Source organism: Copadichromis virginalis, linkage group LG4 (genome assembly GCF_057382275.1).
Source record: "Copadichromis virginalis isolate Kocher_CV1m ecotype Utaka linkage group LG4, C_Virginalis_male_GT1.1, whole genome shotgun sequence".
Taxonomy (NCBI): Eukaryota; Metazoa; Chordata; class Actinopteri; order Cichliformes; family Cichlidae; genus Copadichromis; species Copadichromis virginalis.
In genome coordinates, this window is record NC_140621.1 from 20,393,557 (window position 1) to 20,416,030 (window position 22,474).

A 22,474-nucleotide genomic window follows, 5' to 3' on the forward strand; every position below is an offset into this window, starting at 1 on the left:
GTTTCTAATCAATAAGGAACACACGAGGAAAGTTTTCATCAAATTTTATTCTTTCCTGGATGGATGGACGGATGGATGATAGTTGGCTCAAACAGCATTCCCTTTTAAAAATACATCAATAACCCTTTAATTTTGTGCAGTTAGCAGTTGTCAGCATTGTAAAAAACATTTCTCTTGTCAGTAATGAACTTCACAGTAGGGGGCACTGCAGCATCATTCTCACAGTCAGGAGGTCACTGCTGAGCTCAGCGAGGCTTCAGGAGACGTTTGTCCTGCACTGGTAACAGAGAACCCACTCAAGCTGGGACCCAGCTGCAGCAGCCTCTGAATCCATTAGAGATTCAGGATAATAGCTGAACATCAGCAATTTTGCCTCAACATCTGAGGCATCAGCCGCGCCTACTCTGACAGGTACTCCTGAGACTCCATGGACGATTGCTGGGATGAGGAATGGATTGAGGAATGGTGGGATGCGGGTGGGTTGTCCAGTCCAGATGTCATGAGGGGCAGATAAAGATCATCCATGTTGGGCATGACAAACACTTTCTGTTCAGAGACAAAGGACAACACAACCATATTTAATTACTAATGCAATCATTAAACGTTACTGTCACAGACGCAGGAAATTTCTGCTCATGCTGATATCAATCTGTCAGAACATAAATGCATGAATTATTAATCGGAATCATCCCCGTGGGCAAACGGAAACACTGATGGACTGACCTGGAACTCACACTGCAGTTTTTTCTCAATCCACTCAGTTACATGAGTGAAGGTGACCTCCCTCTCCCCCAGCATGGGACGCACATGAAGGTCCAACCTGGGAGGCACCCGGAAACTGTACCTGAAAGAGAGCGGCTATCACCATGGTGTATAATGAGTAAAGAAACAAAACCTGCAGTTTGCACTGAATTTCTTGATGGTAATTAAATTCAGTGAAGTGGTAAGACAGCCAAGAGAATCAGCACCATATCCTATCAGTAGGAGGAGGAGGGATGTTGATGGCCAGCGTCCCAGAAAGCTCCAGGACCTCAACGCTCAGCATCAGGGGCATGTTGGAAACCTCAGATATCTTCTTTCTTATGTACTCATTCTCTGTGGCTTTCTGGAAGTATTTGGACTTTGCTATCTTGTCCACGAATCTCAAGATTTTCCTGCTTGTCCTGCCACCTGCGTGCCTGTAAAGGATAAAGACCAAGAACAGTCAATAGGGACTACCTCATAGTGATGAAATGTCATCACCATGCCTTCATATTTCTAGGTGGAAAAATTCTAAATAAGTTTTTAAGTTACCCGTCAGCCGCCATTACAGGACTCTTGTCTCCCACGCATCCGTGTAGCTCAGATGGAGGGACCTCCTCTTCATCAGATGACCCTGCGCTGGATGACTCTTCATCACTATCAGCCAGTATACACAGCTTCATCTTAGAGCTGAAAAAAACATAACAGTTCTAGTCATCATATCAACCTGCTCAGGTTAAAAACACATTTCTTCGCAAACACTGAAATGCTAAAGTGGGTCTCACCCCACTTTCTGGGTCTCTGGTACACTGTGAGCCTCATCCTCTCCCTCTTTACCCAGCTTACACAGGTTCATCTTTGTCTCTAGGGTCATCTGAAGGCAGCCGGTGTACACCAACTCCAGCTGTAGCCACAGACCTTGGGGATAAAGGTGTGGGGGAAAAAAGGAAGGGCTTAAAGCTTACAGCAGCTGAATTCTTAATTAGTTCAAAACCCTGAGTTTGGTTTGGTCTCTCTTCTTAATCCGTTTTGGCACGGTGTTGTGCAGAAGGGACATTAGACTGGCGGATGATAGCTTCGGCTAGTTATTGTTGGTCGACGATAGCTCGGGCTAAGAGGATTGCTAATCGCTTCAGCGGGAGACAATGGAAAGCTTTTAGGACGGCCATGACAAACCAAACTCAGTAATGAAACAATTGAGATCTTGGCCTGTACTCACAGCAGGAATGCGACTGAGAAAGAGATCTGGGTATACGCTGTTAAGTAACCAGTAAAGTCTGGCTACTCCTCGCATGCAGTTAAAATGCGTGCGTTAGAAAGTATTTGACAAAGGAAGCATATGAACACAACCATGGTGTACCTCTGGAGTCCAGCGTAGGTTTAGATGTGCTAAGGATGTGAGGTAGGCAGGTGCCCATGTCCAGATCAGCTAGAGTCAGCTCATTCATGAAGTACGGCAGCTACAATGAGACAAAGGGAGTCTTGGTGCATTCACGTCAGTAAAAGAAAGCTCTTAAAATATAGTCAGGCAAAAGCACAGCAGAAGTATTACAAGGCTGGCTAATTACCTCCATGAAATGAGCGAGCAGGGGAAACTATACTGTGTGAATATGTGTGTGACTGTGTAAGAGAAAAAAAACAGAAGGTCTGTGTCACAGAGGAGTGTATGCAATGAGCAATGGGATGCTGCAGGACCATCAGTGCTCCTCTAAGCACTCCCCACCCATTGCCCTGGGAGCCAGAGGGAGTGCATTATCAGCAGACTCACTCTCTCTCTCTCTCTCTCTCTCTCTCTCTCTCTCTCTCTCTCTCTCACACACACACACACACACACACACACACACACACACACACACACACACACACACACACACACACACACATACACACACACAACCCCATTCAGCTATCTTAGTGAGGACCTTCATTGACAGGTTTTCCTAGCCCCTTCCCCTAATCCTAACCATTAAAAATGAATGCCTAACCCTAACCCTTACCCTAAACCTAACCATAACCATAACCCAACTGTAACTCTGACACTAAAACCACATTTTGAGCCTCAAAAAGGCCTTCAAACATGTGAGGACCGGTGAGTGTGTCCTCACAAGTGACTGTTGGTTCTCACAAGTATAGTAGAATGCAGATTTTGGTCCTCACAAAGATAGCTAGACAGGAACACACCACACACACACACACACAGAAAAGGAGAAAGGCAGCGTTTGTGCACTTAATGTCATGTATTTTGACCTCTGACCTGATGTTCAGGCTGTCCTACAGTTTATTTAGTTTCCATCTCTTTAAGAAGCCACATCATTAGTCACAGGGACACTGCTGATGCTGTGGTATCTGACTAAGCTCGAAAAATAAATAACATTTTCAGCTCCCCTATGCCAACTGCTAACTTTTTGTGATCCATGAAAGGCAGCATAGAATGAGCAACACCCAACCTATGGTTAGTGTATCTGGCACCTTTGTTTGCTAGTATGATTGGGGTGCACTTGTCCCCTTATAGAGCAGTAAACCACAGGCGTAATGCATCACAGCAGTTCTGGTAGCATGCAGGGGCCAAATGTGATTTTTATGTTTCTCTTTCCTTTAGTTTGCTAAAAAACAAACAAAAAAAAACCCCACACCTAACCTACACACATTCTCATACACCATCACCTTGATCTTGCTGAGTTTCTTCTGGATTTTGTGCGCCACCTGATCGGCCCAGTATTTCTCCCAGAGAAAGTCCCAGAAGATTCTTCCCACCAGACAGTTAACCCAGGTGGGCTCACTCTCTGCAGAGCATTCCCCCGGCCCAGTACCTGCATCAGCCTCAGCTCCACCCTGACCTCCAGAACCATGCTCTTTGGCGTCAATCTGCAGGAAATATTTAAAAAAAAAAATGAGACATATATATTTCCACAAACATTTTTCAGGAGTAAAATGACCAAATAGGACTGAGAAACAAAATACGCACTTGCACTGTCATCTAAAATAAATACCACTCTCATTTTCTGTGGCACCTCCTCTAAACATCTGAACAGACTGTCCCTCTGTGGGGGTTCCAATCCCAAACCACCTAATTCAGCATTAGAAGCACAGACAAGTATGTTCCAGTCCCAATGAGTTACTATTTATAGTTTTCCAGCCAGATGATATCTGATATTGCTGAATACAAAAATTTGGTCGAGTCAGCAGGTGTATTTAGCTGAGCCAGCATTCTGGACAAGGCTCATGTGAGCACAGAGAACACTATAAAAGAAAAGTGGATATAAAGCAGCTCTGATCAGTGTGGGTTATTGTGACATGAGTTAAACAGGGCTAAGAAACACTGCTATATCTCCCCCCGATGGAAAAAAAAACTATTTAAATGGAACCTGAAAAACAGTGACGGGAAGTTTAAAGTTTACATCACTTCGAGAGATGCTTGATAGTCAATCTAAAGCTTGTTCACTGACCTTTTTGCAAGTCGTGGGGCTTCCCTTGTCACTGTGGCAGGGGCTGGGGGTGGGATTGCAACTTTCTGAGCCCATTAGCTGAGTCATGTAGGAGCTGTAGTCCAATAGGGTTCTTGCTTTCATTGCTCCTGGGAAATCAGGCAGCTCCTCTGTGCTTTCTTTAATGGTCTCTCCACTGCTTAGTGTTTCTGTGTGACACATTTGAAAGTAAAGAGTTGGTGAATCTAAAAATATTGCTGAAAGAATGATCGAATAAGGCAAATTTGGCATTGAGTAACTTGTAGTACATGTATTTTAAATGAAAGAGGTGACTTTTCCGGGCTACATATAGTATCGCAACCAGCTGAATTTCTCCATATCACTCAACCAAGTCGTCTTCTTACCTGTGTTTCCTTCATCTCTTACACTGGTCTGGGCTAAGGCTCTAGAGGCTGACACAAAATGCTGGAACCACTCCTCCTTCTCTCTTCCAGTGCGACCAAACAGGTAGAGGGTGACGGGAAACTGCTGGTGGGGATCTGTGTTTTTCTCTTCCCTTTCTTCTTCGGTTTCCTGCCCTTCAACCACGCTTTCCTCCCCTACCTCCCCCTCAGCCAGAGTGATGCAGATTGGGTACTTCCTGTTCCACACCCTCTTACGAGCCAAACCAGGAGGCACCAGAGACACCTGAAGTAAAAATGTTGAAAAGAAGGACCAACTATTCATTTCATTTCTGTTCCATCTGCATTTATACAACATGCTCTGAAAGCACTGCCAGTGAATGTGTGTTAACTTTACTCTGTTATCATACAGGGAGAGCTACTTTAGTTTGCCTCAGTGGGCAGGTGAGATAGCGGAGAGGTCCGGTTTATTAGTTTTGGTCATAACTGTTTCAGTGGGCGCAGAGAAATAAGAGCAAGGGGTTCAGGTGGTTCTAATGTCCCTCTGAAAGGCAGGCTTGCTTTCTCACAAATGAACTGACCTTACAGTTAGCCAGCTGGTAAGTGCGTGAACGCAGAAAAACGGCTTTGTGGGGTGTCTCGTCGAAAGAAGCCCACCGGGCGATGTTGGCACGTGGGTATGCTAGTTGCAGCCGGCTGCCTTCCAGTGTAACATAGACAGAGTGTGTGATGGAGGGGTGGAAAGTCTCAGGGTCATAGCTGTGGGTCTCATTCATCCAGCCCTGAAAGTGAGTAATAAGAACATTTAATCCAAAAGGACAGGATTCAAGCAGAAACCTCTGCAGCCACAAACCATTTTATGTTTTCTTGGTAAAACTAAAGTACATCTACAAATACAAATATTTGTATTTGTATTGAGGCTGCATTTAACCAAGAGTTAACATTTAAGCATTAAATACGGCTAGGGAGGCAAAGATTGTACTGTGGCAAATTAGATCCACAGCAAGTGGTGCAAACTGTGACAAACAGCTCAGCAGGAGGGGAAACACGAGCCCGGGCACAATACAACTCTCACTTAACACCCTCTTAAGGCCCTCTATCCTGATACAATTTGTCTTTTTTAAAATCTTTTTAAGTATCACTGTTCTAGTCAGACTGACACAGAAGTACTTTGAGAAAGCTATTATCAGACTGCACCTCTCTTTCATGGATAATAATCGGTCCTCAGGGGCTACTTTTAAAACAGCAATTACCTAAAAACGATTCCATTAAGCACCATTCAAAGCACTATCTTTCTTTGATGCTATCTAATGCCCGCTGATCTTTGATATTTTGATCTCTCATCCTGCAAAACAAACATTTGAGCATTTCCATGTAGCCAAATTAGCAAAAGAGGAAACAGAAAAGGAGTGGCTGCAGAGGTTATTTTGCATACAGAGGCAGATCGGAGTGTGCGTAATCACAACAATGGCTTTTTAAACGGCAACATGTTTGTGATGGAAATGCTGTAATAATCTTTATCATATTAATGGTTGCAAATGAACACAAAGCAGAATTAAAGCAGGTGGAAAGCTATTAAAACAGATTCATTGTGGCGATACAAACTTTGACCTGCACAATTTCATTTAGAGGGAAAACAACAGTCCTCCTGGGTATCTGTCGTCTTGATCTGCCACAGTTTGACTGCATACGGATTTAGAGGTAACATTTAGATTAGTCTTCTTCTATGCTCATGTATAGAGTAATTTTAAAAACTAATTTATTACCTGTAGGTTGTGTAGATTTGCGAGCTCTCCGTCCAGTGGATTGTCATTCACGGCACTGAGTTTGCTATGTAAGACCCAGTTCCTTTTGGCGGCTGAGCGCTGTGGGGCAAACATGAACACCAGTACCAAGCCCAGCATAAAGCCACATGCAACCCCCACTGACAGACCTGTCACGTAGGGAGGAAGAGGCAGGACAAAGAAACCATAAGCTAGAAGGCCCACAGGAAAGAGCCAGTAAAGAGGCAAAGATGAACCCGGCACTGTCACTTGACACTGAGGGTAAGTTCTAGGATGTGTCTCTCTGGAGCTGTTCTGGCGCTCCACCACCTGAATCATATCCCCATAGGTGCAGATTTCCAAATGTTTGTCTCTGCTGAGGGTGTGCCGTTCTGGGGAGATGGAGGATTTTGTTAATGAATCCTTTTGGAGTCGTCTGACGGCAGTGTCACACACCCCTTTGTGCTCACCGTCAGTCCTCCTCCGACACCTGAGGCCTGCTTCGTCGCTGCTTCCATCTCTTCCACCAGTGCTGTGGGGGGCTGGTGATTCTCCTGCACCAGAAGTCCTCCCCTGCTTGGGGCTTCCAGAGCTTTCATCCCCCATAATCTTACTCAGCATGCTCAGTGGGTCCTGCATGGCCTCCGAGAACTTCCGCCGCGTGTCCTCCAGCTCGGCGATAAGGGAACTGCCCCGTGGCTCCGTGGGAGACATGCTGCCCGTGGAGGGAGGTGAAACCCAGGTGTCGTTCTCACCCATTCCTCCTGTTTCAGGTCTGGCCTCCAGTATCTTTGGATATGTAAGCTGCTTAAAAGGATGCAAATGTAGCTTGGAGTCAGACTTGGAGAGGTTGACCTCGGGCTCTACACGGCGGGAGATCTCTGTGCTGAGAGACTTGACCAGACTGAGGAGGGGCTTGCTTCTTAAAGAGCTGCTTTCCCTTGGCTCCAGATCCGTGGAGGAAGATTTCACTAGGTTGGTGGTGACAGGCAGACCTGCTGATGATTCTGATAGATCAGCTAACGAGCCTGGGGAAGAGGGGGAGTGAGGCAGGAAGAGAGGCTGGGAGCGTTGCCCTTGGCTAAGGTCCAGATTGATCCACAAATTGGGTTCAGGCCGGCTCTCCCTGCTTTCTGGTTTGTCTTTGGAAAAGGTCACAGAAGGACCCTCCTCATGGCGGTCCAGACTGAAGATCAGCTTGCTGTCCTCCATGATGGTTGTTAATGAGGAGCTAAGATGAGGATGTGGTCAAAAAGATGGAGTTGTAGCCCTCCGAGACACGAATGCATGAGAGACTGTAACTGCATGGACAACTGGAAAATCCTTCTCAGGGTGGGTGCAGTCCATTGTGTTGGACCCTGAAAAAAACAGTGAAAATATAGTTTTAAATCCACTACTTTGACCTGCCCTTTATTTCCTTTCTCTCTGTTCCACTCTTCCAAACCTTTGAAAGTTTCTTTCCCCTTTCTCTTGTCACTTGTTTTTTCTCTCAGTCCTTTCTGCACCTTCTCCTTCGTCTTTTAAATGAATATCCTCAGATGTGGCTCTTATTTTCTTAAAAACAAAAGTAAGGTAAAAAAAAAAATCTGGTAATTCTTTGTTTTTACATTCATCGGGCCCCAATATGCCCAAATATCAAAGAGAAATTAAAAATGCATGTCGTGGAAGAGTTCGGGTCTTAGGAGGTTAAAAACCCTTTAAATCGATCACGAGCATATATCATTGCCAGGCAGACTGTACAGTTTAATTCACTGAGAGTCAACACATCAAACGGCTGTAATCTTCCTGATTAAAGAAGCTTTTGTAACAGAGAACTAAATCACTCAGGGCACAAGTTGCATTTGATGAATCAGTCAGTTTCAAGTGCATTTATCCATAAACTAGCTCACACACACAACACAGTGTGATCTGCAGTATCAGTCAAGCTTTATGAGCAATGTAATGTGACCCTGCTCATCTGCATCATAATAAACTAAGAAATGCGGCTATTAGCGAGCAAATACAGTCATGCAAGGAAATAAGAAGCAAAATTTGAACAACATGATTAGTAATTGGTTCTGTGTGTTATAAATGATCTTGATGAAACCAATTTTCAGGGCCTGAAAAAGAAACCGGTTAACTTGCTTTGGGTGCCACCAAATCTCTCTGTGTCTCTGCATGACGCTCATACGGCGAGATATTAATTTTAGCACCAAGCTGCTGGGCTGCTTGTCAAATCTAATTAACCAAAAGTGCTGCTCTTTGAGTGCTTAAGCTGCCCTAGACAGTACTGCATTACCCTAATCAATTTCCACTTGCAAGTCAATTTGGATCAGTTCGTGCCGACAGGGGGAGGAAAACCTCCGCTGCTCAGTGGAATATAGAGTCAGCAGGGAGTTGGCAGCTTTCCAGGCAGGACTGTGGATGCAATTTTGCACAAGTAAGAGTGAGGAGGTGTAACCCTCAGAGGACTGGAGACAAAGATACAGGCAAGCCTAGACCTCGTGTTCTTGGTTTGTCGTTTGGGAGTGGAAAGTGGAGCAGATATTCCTCTGGAAAAAAATATGAAGGATTAGAAGCTAAAATTAGAATCTACACACCAACATTTTTTCTGTCACAGGAAAGAAATAATGAGCAGAAAAAAAGAACTAAAAACACGGTTCAAAGGAAACAAGCTCATTTTGTAAGAGAAAGTAAAATGCAAAGAAACCGAGACAGCAATAAATCCTTTGTTATAACAGTTTAGTAGCTTGTTAAGAAAATAATAGAGAAATGATAACTGAAAATGCAGTTCTTGGCATTAAAAAGCTGTCAACAGCTGGGCGACTCCCAGCCTTTTAGTGTGAAGGCTTAACCGTGACAAACTATCAGACCTGAAAACTTTCTATAAATGTGCTTTTTTTTTTAAATGTCACAAGCTAAAAGATCTTATACTCACGCACAAGGACACTGATGGAAAAAGTCACACACTGAACTCTAAGAATGCACATGTCGTATTTCATAGGTCTGTAAGTTCAGACTCTGTCTTCAGGTTAAGCTTCTGTATTGCACACGTCATTTATACCTGCCCATACACTCAGAACACGTTTGGTCAATTCAACCATCGTCCTATATTCTCTGTAAATATTAACCACATCATTTAGTTTAAATTTAGGAGCATATTGCCTACTTGTGCGTATTTAGTATTTGCACTGTTCTTCATGTTGAAGCAAAATGTTTTGTTTTATTTGCACTATGTGTTCACTGGGGTCTCCGAGATTTGCAGTTCCATCTCTCTGCACACTTGCATACAGCTGAGATGACAAAGTTCACGTTTGACACTGAAAGCGATATCAAATGATGTGCATTTGATATATTCTTCCAGCATATTCTTCCAATCAGCAGACAGCAACATATGAGTCAGAATGGATTGAGGGAATAATGATGGCACCAGCAGAGAGTCCCACTTTTATCCCTGACGTCAACACGGTTTTGAATTCTGCCAAAGTGTCATGTCTCCCCTGCTCTGTCCTCCTCTTGGCCTTTTTATCCTGGATTAAGTGGGGGGAATCGGATAAAGAGGAGACAAAATAATATTTCAAATGTTATTTTTTTCTGAGAAAGATTTAATTCATTAAAATAAATAGATTTAACTGTTACCTGGGATCATTTGAGGACTGGCCCTAGAGGCTGGCATCACGCACCTTTATTTCCATGCCATCCCTGTGCCTCTTAATCTTGCCCTCAAACAACCATTTGACCACGGTGACACATTTGGCACTGGGTGGTGTTTGTTTGGGTATCACAGGGTAAGTATCAGTGGACTTGAACTGAAGCAGGTTATTAAGATAATACTTCAGGGGCTTAAAGAGTCTGTTGGAGCACATCCTCCCTCAAAACTTTTTTGTTTTTTAGCTTTTAAACCGTTCCCCGCTGATAAGTAGAGCTATTTCAAAACACACCAAATTCACCAGAGCATGATGAGGACGAGAAAATCAGTGTCTCAAGACAAAATCCTACAACTCTGATTTTTTGGTAGTAAAAGAATCTATTCTATTGCACTGACAGAGATTTTTCCCAAACAAAAGAAAAACAGCAATGCGTTAGTACTTACCTAAACGTGCCATGACTGACCATCTGCCCCTCTAATATATCAGTGGCAGAGGTTGGGTGAGGTCCAGAGTAATTTATTGCGCTTCCAGCGCAGGCTGCAGTGATCGGTCTGGATGTGCTGCAGAGTGCGTGCTCTGCACACGGGGATTCACGCCACCCAGCCAACCACCTACCGCAGGAACGCTCACCCAACTTCATTCACATCACCTTCGCTGGGGAAACCATCCAAACTCCCGAGAACAAATGACTGGCGTTTAAACGCGCAGTTCAGCTTTGAGAGACAAGCAAGCCAGCGGCGGTGCCACGACTTGACATCACCACTTCCGCCCGCTTCGGGAGGCGTCAGGCCGAAACAGAATAATGTGATTATTGGTGTCCTGGCTGCAGAGTGGACCAAACTGTAATCCAGATTAGATCTCAGAGGCCAACAGTTGGCGGAGTGACGACTCCTCTCTGCTCTGCCCCACAGCGTGAAAACAGAGCCTGAGCTCAACCCTCCTCTCCGCAGTCCCCGCTGTACGCAGACTTATGTAATTGCGCGACCTGGAAAATTCACGCCGGGGTTAATGTTCAAAAGACTGTTTTTATGGCAATCCAGCTAACATTGAAGCCCCGCTTTCATCTGTGCGTGCAAACAGGAAACTTTTCATGACTCCCTTCTAATTAATTTACTAATTACTTAATTGACTTAAATCATTAACATTGTTTTTTTTAAAGCTCCATATTAATGATTTGCATCATTGGGTTTGTGCTTGTGTGACTTAAAGGAATATACATTTAGAAAGAGAAGGATTAAACGGGAGGCAATAACCTGATTTCCCGCGACTGCTTTTAGGTTGCCAGCTGTATTTGTGCTCGACGGTTGTATTGTTTTTATTATTATTATTATTACTATTATTATTATTTGTGCTTCAGATATCAGTTATTGCATAAACCTTTGGGTCCTGTGCTGAAACATGCAAACAAACAAAGGGTGGGTGCTAGCTTAATATAGTTTTTCGGGTAATCCACTGACAATCATTAATTATAAGTAACTGGGGTCTTAAAGGCTTGAAGTGTTGAGGCACGGACCGCCTATAAAACAACAGTGTTGCGACATGGTGCATCAGTCCTAAATTTAGTGTCTGCTGCCACCTGTTGGGAAAACAGCAGAACTCATTATTTGCTCACTTAACCTCCTACGACCCAAACGTTTTCATGGCATGCATTTTTCATTTCTATTTGGGCTGATTGGGACCTGATGAATGTCAAAAGAAAGAATTAAATTATTTTATTTTTATTTTTTTTTACCTGATTTTTGTTTCTGAGAAAAATGAGATCCACATATGAGGACATTTGCTTTAAATTTTGATAGGACAGTGGCAGAACAATGTCCTCACGAGTGGAGATCAGGCCCCTGTAGAGCAAAATTTAGTATTTTGATCTGGATAACCCAAAATCTGATGTCCACATATGTGGACGCCAGGTCACAGGAGGTTAAAGCAGCGTTGTTGAATGAACATTGTGTCTAAGAAAATTCTTGTGCCCTGAGTGATTTACTTCTCTGTTACAATTCAGCTACAACTGAGCAAGTATGATCAAATGTCAAATTCACTTTAGGAACATAACATCATCTGGTTCGATAGGATAAAGTAAAATGGGAGGCAGAGCCTTCAGCTTTCAGGTTCCTCTTTTATGGAGCAACTCCCAGTTCGTATTTGGGAGAGAGACACTCTCTTTACTTTAAAAATTAGGATTAAAACTTTCCATTTTGATAAAGCTTATAGTTATGGCTGGATTAGATGACCTTGAATCTTCCCTCAGTTATGCTGCAATAGGCCTCTGGGAGCTTCCAGTGATGCACTTTTCATTTCTTCTTCAGTCACTTTCTCTGAGTTGGTGTTAACACACCATTCTGCATTTAATCATTAGTTATTATAATTTTTCTGGCTCTCTTCCACGTTGTGACTTTTGTCCTCCCTTATCTGACCCTCAACCAGTCTCAGTAAATGGCTGACCCTCCCTGTGCCTGGTTCTGCTGGAGTTTTCTTTCCATAAAAAATGTGTTTGTCCTTCCCACTGTAACCAAACACTTGCTCACAGAGGGCCATGGGGTCTTTTAAGTATAAAGCACCTTGAGGCGATTGTTGTTGTGATTTGGGGTTATATAAATAAAACTAAACCGAATCTTCATCAGCTCTATCTTCTTACTTCCCCCCTTAAGGGATAGCTGCATGCACTCTCACCTTTACTTATTATCTTATGAATTCTGATGCTTTTCATGTCAAAGTCTGACAGCTCAGAGTACTGGACAGATATCTGACTGATATTTCAATATTGTATTTTGAACGTCTGACAGAAGAAGAAAAACAAAGTACATGATGATTTGTGGTGGTGCAGAGCTAAATGGTTGTCTGCATGCATCTTGTATGCAGACCTCCCCTGCAGGGTCTGAAGGGAAATCTAAATACAGTGTGTCCACGGCTCAGAAAAAGCCTCTTTTATCATCAAAAAGCCACTGTTGGATTTAGTAACGAGGTGCAGCATCAGCTCTGGGTCTGAAAAGCATGGATGCAGCATGCTGGCTGGCCTTACTGCATATGTATTTGTAGCGATGTACTTCACAGCACATATATATTTGGCAAGGGAATGTTTAAATGAACATAAAACGGGGTGTAGTAAGGTTTGCAGCAAACTTTGCTGAACCGACTCTCTGTGAGAATCTCTGTGGGTCTTTTCTCAGCAGTGTGCACTCACAGCAGTTTTCATGTAGTTCATTTTTTAAAACTCCTCTGTATCAGATCCATACACCTGATATTGAAATGTCTATCAAAATGCAGCTGTTAACATGACTGTGTTTGTGTGTCAGACTTTATTAAGTGTCAGCAGCCTCAGTCTGGAGAAGAAAAAGACAAAAATGCACAAATTTACACACAAATTCAAATTTCGTTGTTTTTTTTCTACCATTGCACAGCTCAGCTCTTCCACAGATTTCAGGTTCATATGGTGGAATAGTTTGTAATACTATTGTATTACCACTCCTCTAGTTAAATCTAGTTCATTCACACAGAAAACCATACTGATTATTCTGCAGCTACTTAACATATTTGCTTAGTTCAAATTAAAATTACAGCTAGAGGCAAAGAGAGTACTGTAGTTACAAAAATTGCAGGTGTAAGGCTTTTCTTCCACATGTGTGGTCTGCAAACATCACAAGGGTCCATTTGTTTTCCTGAATGGTACCTCATTTGTATTTTCAGGCGACTGCTTTGCAGAAAAAAGTCTGCCACACTCTCCACAGTGGTACGTTTCTCCCCAGATTGGGTCCTCACACGCACAGTGAGATTATCTCTGCGGTGAAGTGTTTTGCCACTTTCTTGGCACACTAATGTGTGTGTGCGTGTTTTTTTATGAATCTGGAGTCCATGCATCCGGTAAGAAGTCTTACCACCAACATCGCAAAAATGCTTTGTGAGTATTTTACTTGTATGTTTTTATTTGTTTCGTTATAGCAGCGGTGTAGCTTTCTGGTACTATGTACGTCGACTGTGTGCATGTGTGTAGCACCATCCATAGTTAGTTATAAAGCTTCCACTCGATACGCCTAGAAAAACAATTTAAAGAACTGAACCAGATTTCTGGTGTCGCAGACTTTCCCCCTCATCATTAGAGTTGATTAACTTCTGCTTCATGCAGTACTTCTGTGATTGTTTTCTCCTGCTGTTCGAGGATCTCCTTTGCTGCGTACAGCTGCTGGTGAACAAATGACCACGGCTGAAACGTCATGCCGTCCTTGTCTCAGGTGGGAGATAAGATGCAAAAACACAGACAACAACAACTGAACTGTCATTTGGTGTATAGGCACCATCGATGGTCAGGACCTGTTTCCCGACTTGAAGGCACAGGTAAGCAATTCTCTAATCCACTGGGGTAAATCCTAATATACAGCCAGTGAATTCCAGAGTGGAACAGAATCTAACCCCTCTCCTGAACACTGGTTCCAGAGCCTGAGCTATGCATTGAGATGAGCCAGACTATATATATATTTGCTAACTCCCAACCTCACACACCAGGCTTGGGCTCCTTCCGCACCAGTGAGGTGACATCCCATGCACCACAAGCCAATTTTGGAGGCCAGAGATTGGGGGGCCAAGACCTCTGCCTCTGACTGCCACCCAATCCACTAAGCGCCAAACCCCTACGGCCCCTCCTGTGATCTCATAGGACAGGGGTAGGGAACTCCAGGCTCGAGAGCAGATGTCCTGTAGGTTTTAGATCTCACCCTGGGTCAGCACACCTGAATCAAATGATTAGTTCAATACCAGGCCTTTGGAGAACTTCAAGACATGTTGAGGAGGCAATTAAGCCATTGAAACCAGCTGTGTTGGATCAAGGACACTTCTAAAACCTGTAGGACACTCGGTCTCGAGGCCTGGAGTTCCCTACCCCTGTCATAGGAGAACAGACCCACGTGGCTTTTTGGGGCTCACGGTGTAACATAAAAACAACATTCAGTGATTCAGAAGTAATCTAAAGGCTACATTTAACAAAGGTGCAAAGACAGCATAGTCCGTGCACTGTCAGAAGTGGCTCCAGTTGAGAGGTCAGGTTTGTTTCGTCATAACCCTTCTGATCTTTCACCTTCACTGGAGATGACCAAGTAATTGCAGACAGAGTGCAGGTGTTTCATTCTTCCAACTGAAAATTAATAATCAGGGTGTTTAATCCAGTTCAAACTGCAACATGAGTTTCTAAATGAGCATCAGAAAGGTGATTTAAGAGACTTTGAGCAGCTCTAAAGGCAAACAGGGTTTTAAGCAGGTGCACTTAATAAGAAGCATGAGTCAGGGCAAAAAACAACACTCAGTTAACACTGTGAATGGGTTTAGGCTGTCGTGTGCTTTTAGTAGCTCCTCTACTCTTATAAAGTGTTCGTACTTTTTTGATCTTGCTAAGTCTCATTGTTGCAGTCAAGAACCGCTTTGAAAGAACTATTATCAAAATGACCCTCTCTTTCATGTGTAATCTTCTGAGCCCAGGGGCCAGTTTTAAACAGCAATTCCCCCAAAACTACTCCATTAAGCACCACTGAGAGCGCTCTCCTTGATGCTATCCACAGCCTCACATAACTGCTCCTCTTTATTTTGATCTCTCATCCTGCAAAGAAAACATTCAAGCATTTAAATGCAAGAACATCACAATCTCACTTCAGCATGTCAGCATGCTGCCAGTTGCAAAATAGCACAAAATTAAATTTGCTAAAGTAGATAAAAATGTAAAGAAAAGTTATTTATTATTAGGATACACCCCATGCACAATCTCATTTGAAGGGTGGTGATCTAGTTCCCAACACACCAAAAAAGAAACTGCAACAACCTAAATGACTTTTAATGCTTTTTTTAAAGCCATGATGGCAGGAGTTTAATTAAGTTACTGTATGTGTGTTGACATTCCGAGTCTCTGATTGTTGTCTTTTTCATAACACTTAAAAAATGTATATATTTACAAAGGTCTTTTCATTATGAGATCATCAAATATTGCGATTAGATCATGACTTTCAGTCAAAGAAGTATTGTAGTTGATAAATACAAAAAACAAATGAAGTTTCTTTATCCTGATTTAGGCATTTTCTCAGAAGTTTTACTGGAATTCAAAATAACAGGAAAACTGTTGAAAATTGACACAAAGAAACAAATAAGCTCCTATGAAATCTACTGAACTTCCTAATTTTGTGGCATCATAAAGACATCGTTTAAAAATAAATAATCAAAAGCTTCTTTCCCTTCATTCAAAGGACTCCCAGACTCTAATCCATCAAAATGCAGAGTTTTATGAAGTAATAACATATTGAAAAAAATCCACATACATTATCTACATTATCCACAGATCTGAGACAATACACATACCAATATTACATTTAACACCATTTACCATCTAAATGTATGCACGTCATGGCTGCAGCCAGAGACAAGTGGATCACCGTAATGTTAAACCTTAGTGTCAACTGTGGAAATTAAACTCACAACACCAGAGCATCACAGAGGGCAACAAGAGCTGCAGATGTGTTGTTCTACACTCGTACTCATGCAGTCAAAGTTGAACTAATCTTGCATCAAAGCCCACTAGGGAAAACAGCAAAATCGTGTTAACCAACAGCAGCATATAGCTGTAGAAATGATGCAATGGTCTTTAAAGCAAACCAAACATTATGAATTACAGTTATTTGACACCACATCAGGCACAGTCGTGTTAAGTGGATGATATTAAAAGCTATCCAATTTCAACTAGACGGGAAAAAAAGGGATCACTCTGCTTTGATACATGTTTGCAAATGCAACTTGAGATTAGGTGCAAACAACACATATAGCAAGGCTAAGGCTTCTCGCCCATATGGGTGGTCTTGTGTCATGTCATGTATGAATTTTGACTAAAGCGCATACCACAAATATCGCAAGGGTATGGTTACTCCCCAGAATGGCTCTTCATGTGCGTAATCAAACAGTGTTTATACCGGTACGTTTTGCCACATTCCTGACACACAAACTCTTTCGTCAGTGTGTGTTTTCTTTCGTGAGTCTGGAGGCTGCGGACTTTGAAAAAAGTTTTACCGCAAACATCACAAAAATATGCATCTCTGTGTTTCTTTTTCAAATGGAAAACAAGTTCTTTTGGACACCCGTATTTCATCCCACAAATAATGCAACTGGTACACTTCTCGTGCGTTTTGATGTGCTTCATTAAAGAGGCGGTGTAGTGAAAACGCTTCCCGCACAAATGGCAAAACTTGCGACCTTTTTTCCTTTTAACCGAGCAGTTCTTATAAGACAAAGCTGCTTGGGCTTTCTTGCCGTCACTGATGCCGTCACCTTGCATCATCTTTGCTCTCTGTTTCACAGTTATGGCCTGTTCTCCTCTCTCCGTCTCCTCACTAACTGCTGCAGACAAGTTTGAAGAAAGCATCTGCATTTCATGTATTTGCGTGTCCGACTGTTCTTCCTCACTTTTCACAGTTCCTGGAGGAGAGAAAAAACTCTCATTCCTATGCTCCTCCTGCTCCATCTTCACCTCAGGCCTCTCCACCAGGCAGTAGTTCCCACTGTTACTGCTTAGATCTGCAGTGGGCTCAGGGGTTCCTGGATTCTCAGGGCTCGGTGTCAAGTCAAACTCTTCTGTGTTTGTGGGTCCCTCGCACTCCTGCAGCAGCGGGGAGTCACATTCATCTCCATGTTGGACGGCACTGTTGGTCATTGGAAGTTCTTCAGCTACAAAGGAAAATATCCACAAATGTTACCCAATCACCTGTAGGGTTTCCTCTTTGCTTTTAAATGGAAATAAATGTAAGTGCTAGAAAATGCTGTCCTGAGAGTTTCTGGAAAAGTGCTCTTCACACCTCTAAATAGAGTAAAGAGAGACCAACATGTGAGATTTTGGTTTTATTTTAGTTGTTTTTAGTGGATTCTATGCTGTTTTATCTTGTTTTTTAATATAGGGCTGTTTTAATTTTTCATGTATTATGTGTTTATTTATTTATTTTTGCTATTTTCTGTTATTCTATTGTTTTTAACTTATTTTCTGTACAGCACTTTGGTCCTGTGCTTTGTATTTTAAAGTGCTTTATAAATAAAATTGGATTGGATTAAAGCAGTCAAGCCTTAAAGTCAAGAGTAACGCGGCCCCCTCAAAAACCAAAAATCCAATGGAGTTCACCCGACCTTAAATCTTCATTCTAATCAAAATAAAAGAAAAAATAATATATTTGCTTGAAAATGGTATTAAAAAAAAAACAAAAACAAAACATAAATAAGACAGGCTGCTGGCTATAAATTGCTATTGCTATCCAGGCCAATGTCTTTAATACGATATCAGTAAATTTAGGTAAGTGTAATGAATAATATCACGAACTAACTATCTCCTGTTTAAGCATTTGCTTAATGTGAATACATTCACATTATTGTTACCCTCCTGCACATTTTTTGGCACTTAACTTCTTCTGCATACTTTGTGCTTACAGAAACTGTTCTGGTATCAAATGTTTAGCGTTTTGTGTCTTTTAAAAACACATATCCTGCTTTAGTAAAATCTCCTTGTGCTCGTAGTGTCAAAAGTTTGTCAGTGGGACCTAAGGTTTTCGTGTGGCAACCGTTTGTTTCTGGGTATCTCAGCAGTGATTTCTTCTGAGTTTCAGTAGGAAAAATAAGGAAAGAGACACAAGCTGCTCCTGATTGGTGGATACAAATTCAGCACCTTCAGATCAATGACTGTATAAAAGACAGTCATAGACTCAGACTGCTTGGTTGGAAGAGAAACACAGAGGCAGGTGTGTATCAATGTGTGTGTGCATATATTTTTAAATAGTGTTAGGTAATAACGATGCACAACTCACTCGTGAGAGTAAACGTGTGCACGTCCACATTTTTAAATACTGTTAGGTGAAGACGTCCTATGGAGTATCTTTAAAAAAAATCTTTTTTTAATATTTGAGGCAAAATCTTCAAATTTTCAACATTCACATTGCATTTTTGCCAAGAAATGCTTTATCTAACATATATATAATTTATATAACTATGTAACTGAGCATACTTGTGAATGTCAGTTATTACCTGGAGCACCTGGAGCTAGGGAACACTTGATTATCAGAATATACCACAAAGTCAGACCTAAGGGATATCAATCTGCCCAGTTAGGAAGCAGGAACCATTGCAAATTAAATTCAGCTCTTTTGTTACAAACGAAAGTGATGGCAGGTACACTGGAGAGAGAACAATAAGACAAAAAGGTGTTGGTTTTGCAGGTGGTGGCTGCAGATCATTGCCATCTCCTTATACTTTCCGACCACCCTTCTCCAGTTATGTTTCTTGCTAGAGTCCTTGTCACTTCTGGCAGCATGAAACTATACTTGCGGGTTTTCTTGTCGTTCCCTCACCAGTGCAACTTTTGTCACTTTCATTCACCAAAGCAGATGAAATGCATTTACGATGGTTTGTACTTCACAGCTGAACAAACTGATATCATTGGAGTAACTACCTTTATCTTATTCTGTGATGATTAAGTGCTACCTTACTATTTGTTAGCTTTGTATTGAACTATCTCTCATTATGCAGGAGCAAAGCTTTCTGGTATTCCGCGCGTGAATTATTTGCGCATGCGTGAACATCATTCATAGCCACAAAGCTGTTTATAAAGCTACGACTACAAAAAACATGACAAAAAAAATGTAAAGAATCGTCCTAAACCTGATTTCAGCTGGTGTCGCAGACTTTCCGCCTCCTCTTTAGCTCGAACGTCTGCCTCGTGCAAAACTAACGTGATGGTGTTCTCCATCTGCCCGAGGATCTCTTCAGCTGCAGCGTACAGGCGCTGGTGAACAAACAACCTGAACTGAAACATCGTGGCGTCCGTGCCTCAGGTGGGCGATAAGAAACAAAAACAGCAACGGTTACCAAAAAAAAGAGAAAGAAAGTTGGTTTTTTTTTTGTTTGTTTAAAAAAAGACAAACTCCAACGTACTCAGAGCATCAGCCCAACAGCCTATGGACAGTTAAGAAGCCACTATGTTACCTCCGGTTTGGGCCTTTCAAAATTGGAGCGTACACGGAATGTGCAAGTAGAAGTCACATTTTTGGGAGTTACAACAGCAAAATACAAATTACATCGAGGCTAAAACAATCCAGAAAAAAATCTAATATAAAAGCTGAACTTAATTCGTGCTCTAAATACTCTAGGTTTCACATTGATGAAGCCTTTCAATATGCGGAACATTGAGGGTTCATATATAGAAATAATTAAAAAAGTTTTGCTGTATTTTCATATTTGCAGGTTCACAAAAGGAATCACTGGATGACGGTGAAATGTACCATACAGTCATTGATCATTACCCACAAAAAAAGAAAAAAGAAACAAAAGAAAAAAGTAGCAGGATGCTTTTAGTTTGAAGGTCAAAAACTTGGACCGGAAGTTGTTTTGTTTGCAACCGGTTCTTTCTGTGGACTTCAGTGTAGGTTCACGTTGAACATACGGAAAGAAAAAGCGATGTCTTTTTGCTCTTTTTTCGGTGGAGAGGTCTTCAAAGACCATTTTAAGTCAGGTACCGCTATGACTTTTTTTGTTTAAACTTATTGTATTTTATTTAATGTTTCTATATAACTTAATCGGTTTTGGAGACAGGTGAACTATCCAATACAGCACAAATAACTTTTCAAACTGCTGGTTAGCTCGTTCTAACTCGTACTCATTGTCCTATAAAACCTATTAGGAAGTACTGTTTTTATATCCATGGTCGCAGGTGATTGTGATGTAAATAGCGAAAAACGTTCAACCTGTTGTGTAACCATGTTCAAGTTACATAACAACCAGATTACCAAACTAGATTAAGCTTCACATACAAGGATGTCATTAATTTTTTTTTACATACCCTTAACCACAGCTAAAAAGGTAACGATATCTTTAAAGAATTAGTGTTTCAAACGATGTAAAAAAAAATCTTTATATATATATATGTGTGTGTGTGTTTGTGTGTATATATAATAACTGTATATATTATATAAATGTACATATTATTTTAAAACTGCAGTAGAGACACTATCGCTTCATGTTACATAACAGTCTCCTGCCTATTATTCCTCAGGGATTTATGTGTGCACCAAGTGTGATAACCAGTTGTTCTCCAGCCGCTCCAAGTACGAACACTCTTCACCCTGGCCAGCTTTCACAGAGACCATCCATGAAAACAGTGTGTCCAAACATGAGGAGAGGCCTGGGGCATACAAGGTACCATAATTAAAATAGTTTTAAGTTTTTAATTGACTAGGTTCTTCTTCAACTGCCCATGCGCAGTTTCACATGTGTATGATCAGTTTGAACCAGTTTGAATAGGATTTATATCACTTCATTCACCTGCTTGCTTTATACATGCTACTAATGCACATTCACCTAATGTATATATTATGTATAATGTTCTTCCTCCCCCCCACCCCCCTCTTTTTGCACAAGTCGAGAGGCGTGTCATGTTACATTTCACTGTGTGTTATACTTGTATAACTATGCATGTGACGAATAAGGAATCTTGAACCTACTCTCAAGCACTAGCTGGCTGTAAGTCAGAGGACTCCTGTGATGGACTTTCTTGGCTGCTCTAAATGCTGGTTAATTAATTTCTATCACTTTTTTCTCTTCTATCTGTCACTTTTGTCTTGTTCAAGGTGCGGTGTGGGAAGTGTGGGAATGGACTTGGTCATGAATTTGTGAATGATGGGCCGTCCAAAGGAGTCTCTCGCTTCTGAATATTCAGCAGCTCACTGAAGTTCATCCCTAAAGGTATAAACAGCCAGGCTATTTCTCCACACGAGGTTGAGACTAGTGTACCTGTCAAGTTATAATTTGTGATATGAGCCTAGGAATCGCGATTTGCAGTGAGCTCAAAGTTCTAGTGTTGTTAACCAGCTCCCATGTTATTTTTTCATCTTTAAATTTGCTTTAAAACCAGAATGTTATGTCCTCGTTCATGTGTGTAGTGTAGAGGAGCCTAAGGATGTGTTACTGTTGTGACACAGTCCTCAAAGGTATTAGTTAAAATCAAACCAGAGTTTAAACATTTCTTCAGAGGAGTTTCACAGTTAACTGTGCTCATCAAGATTTACATATTCCATCTCCTTTTCTTTGTCCCTTGTCCACAGATAAAGTTGATGGACTGTAAGGTGAGATTTCAGGAGTAAGTGCTGCTGGATGGATGTCTCTTTGCATTGCTAAAGGTGTGAACAGTCAATGAAGTACTCTGGGACAAAGCCCAGCGTGGGAGCACCAGAGCTCTGATGGACGATGGTCTCACTAGACAGCAAGAACAGAGGACAGCTTTCAACACATCTGCTATGCAATCATCACAGACTTTGCAACTTATTGATCACAACCTCAATGTCTCCATGTCTCCTTGGTTTTTATTTCGATTGACAGTGCAGTACTTATCACAGTCGTCCCATGAATCTTTTCCAAAGATTGCTCATTTAAAAAAAAAAAAAAAATGTCCTAAACTCTTGTTTAAGGCGCTTGGTGTTGAAAATTAGGGGCCACGCAAACCTTTTTTCATTGAATGAAATGATTCC

At 41.8% G+C, this 22,474-nt stretch overlaps 3 protein-coding genes across 3 annotated transcripts; 1 reads left to right on the forward strand and 2 right to left on the reverse strand.

The window, feature by feature from the left end:
* Positions 1-28: 28 nt before the first annotated feature.
* Positions 29-10,955, reverse strand: LOC146711301 (testis-expressed protein 2-like). The gene is made up of 12 exons (XM_085454107.1): positions 10,403-10,955; positions 6,334-7,688; positions 5,149-5,349; positions 4,571-4,853; positions 4,188-4,375; positions 3,406-3,606; positions 2,102-2,201; positions 1,527-1,659; positions 1,294-1,431; positions 969-1,178; positions 724-844; positions 29-546 (listed from the first exon to the last, which is right to left on the reverse strand). Exons 2-12 carry the CDS (start codon positions 7,540-7,542, stop codon positions 400-402), a joined length of 2,931 nt encoding a protein of 976 aa, XP_085310233.1. The 5' UTR covers positions 7,543-7,688; positions 10,403-10,955; the 3' UTR covers positions 29-399.
* A 4,806-nt stretch (positions 10,956-15,761) lies between these two features.
* On the reverse strand, positions 15,762-19,948 carry LOC146711302 (uncharacterized). Its single transcript, XM_085454110.1, has 2 exons — positions 19,614-19,948; positions 15,762-17,642 (listed from the first exon to the last, which is right to left on the reverse strand). The coding sequence occupies exons 1-2, from the start codon at positions 19,765-19,767 to the stop codon at positions 16,843-16,845; spliced, it is 954 nt and encodes a 317-aa protein (XP_085310236.1). The 5' UTR covers positions 19,768-19,948; the 3' UTR covers positions 15,762-16,842.
* Positions 19,949-20,320: 372 nt separating this feature from the next.
* Positions 20,321-22,413, forward strand: LOC146711303 (methionine-R-sulfoxide reductase B1-A-like). Its single transcript, XM_085454112.1, has 4 exons — positions 20,321-20,463; positions 21,004-21,146; positions 21,578-21,692; positions 22,052-22,413. Exons 1-4 carry the CDS (start codon positions 20,409-20,411, stop codon positions 22,069-22,071), a joined length of 333 nt encoding a protein of 110 aa, XP_085310238.1. The 5' UTR covers positions 20,321-20,408; the 3' UTR covers positions 22,072-22,413.
* The last annotated feature ends 61 nt before the right edge of the window (positions 22,414-22,474 follow it).

What these genes read in the sequence shown, in the direction of transcription:
- LOC146711301 (XM_085454107.1), bottom strand. Translation starts at nt 7,542, where the DNA reads ATGGAGGACAGCAAGCTGATCTTCAGTCTGGACCGCCATGAGGAGGGT. An exon ending in ACCAGCTGGCTAACTGTAAG is followed by an intron (nt 4,854 to 5,148) that starts GTCAGTTCATTT and finishes TTTTTACTTCAG; the next exon opens with GTGTCTCTGGTGCCTCCTGG. An exon ending in AACTGCAGTGTGAGTTCCAG is followed by an intron (nt 547 to 723) that starts GTCAGTCCATCA and finishes GTCTCTGAACAG; the next exon opens with AAAGTGTTTGTCATGCCCAA.
- LOC146711302 (XM_085454110.1), bottom strand. Translation starts at nt 19,767, where the DNA reads ATGTTTCAGTTCAGGTTGTTTGTTCACCAGCGCCTGTACGCTGCAGCT. An exon ending in GCGACACCAGCTGAAATCAG is followed by an intron (nt 17,643 to 19,613) that starts GTTTAGGACGAT and finishes TTTCCTTTGTAG; the next exon opens with CTGAAGAACTTCCAATGACC.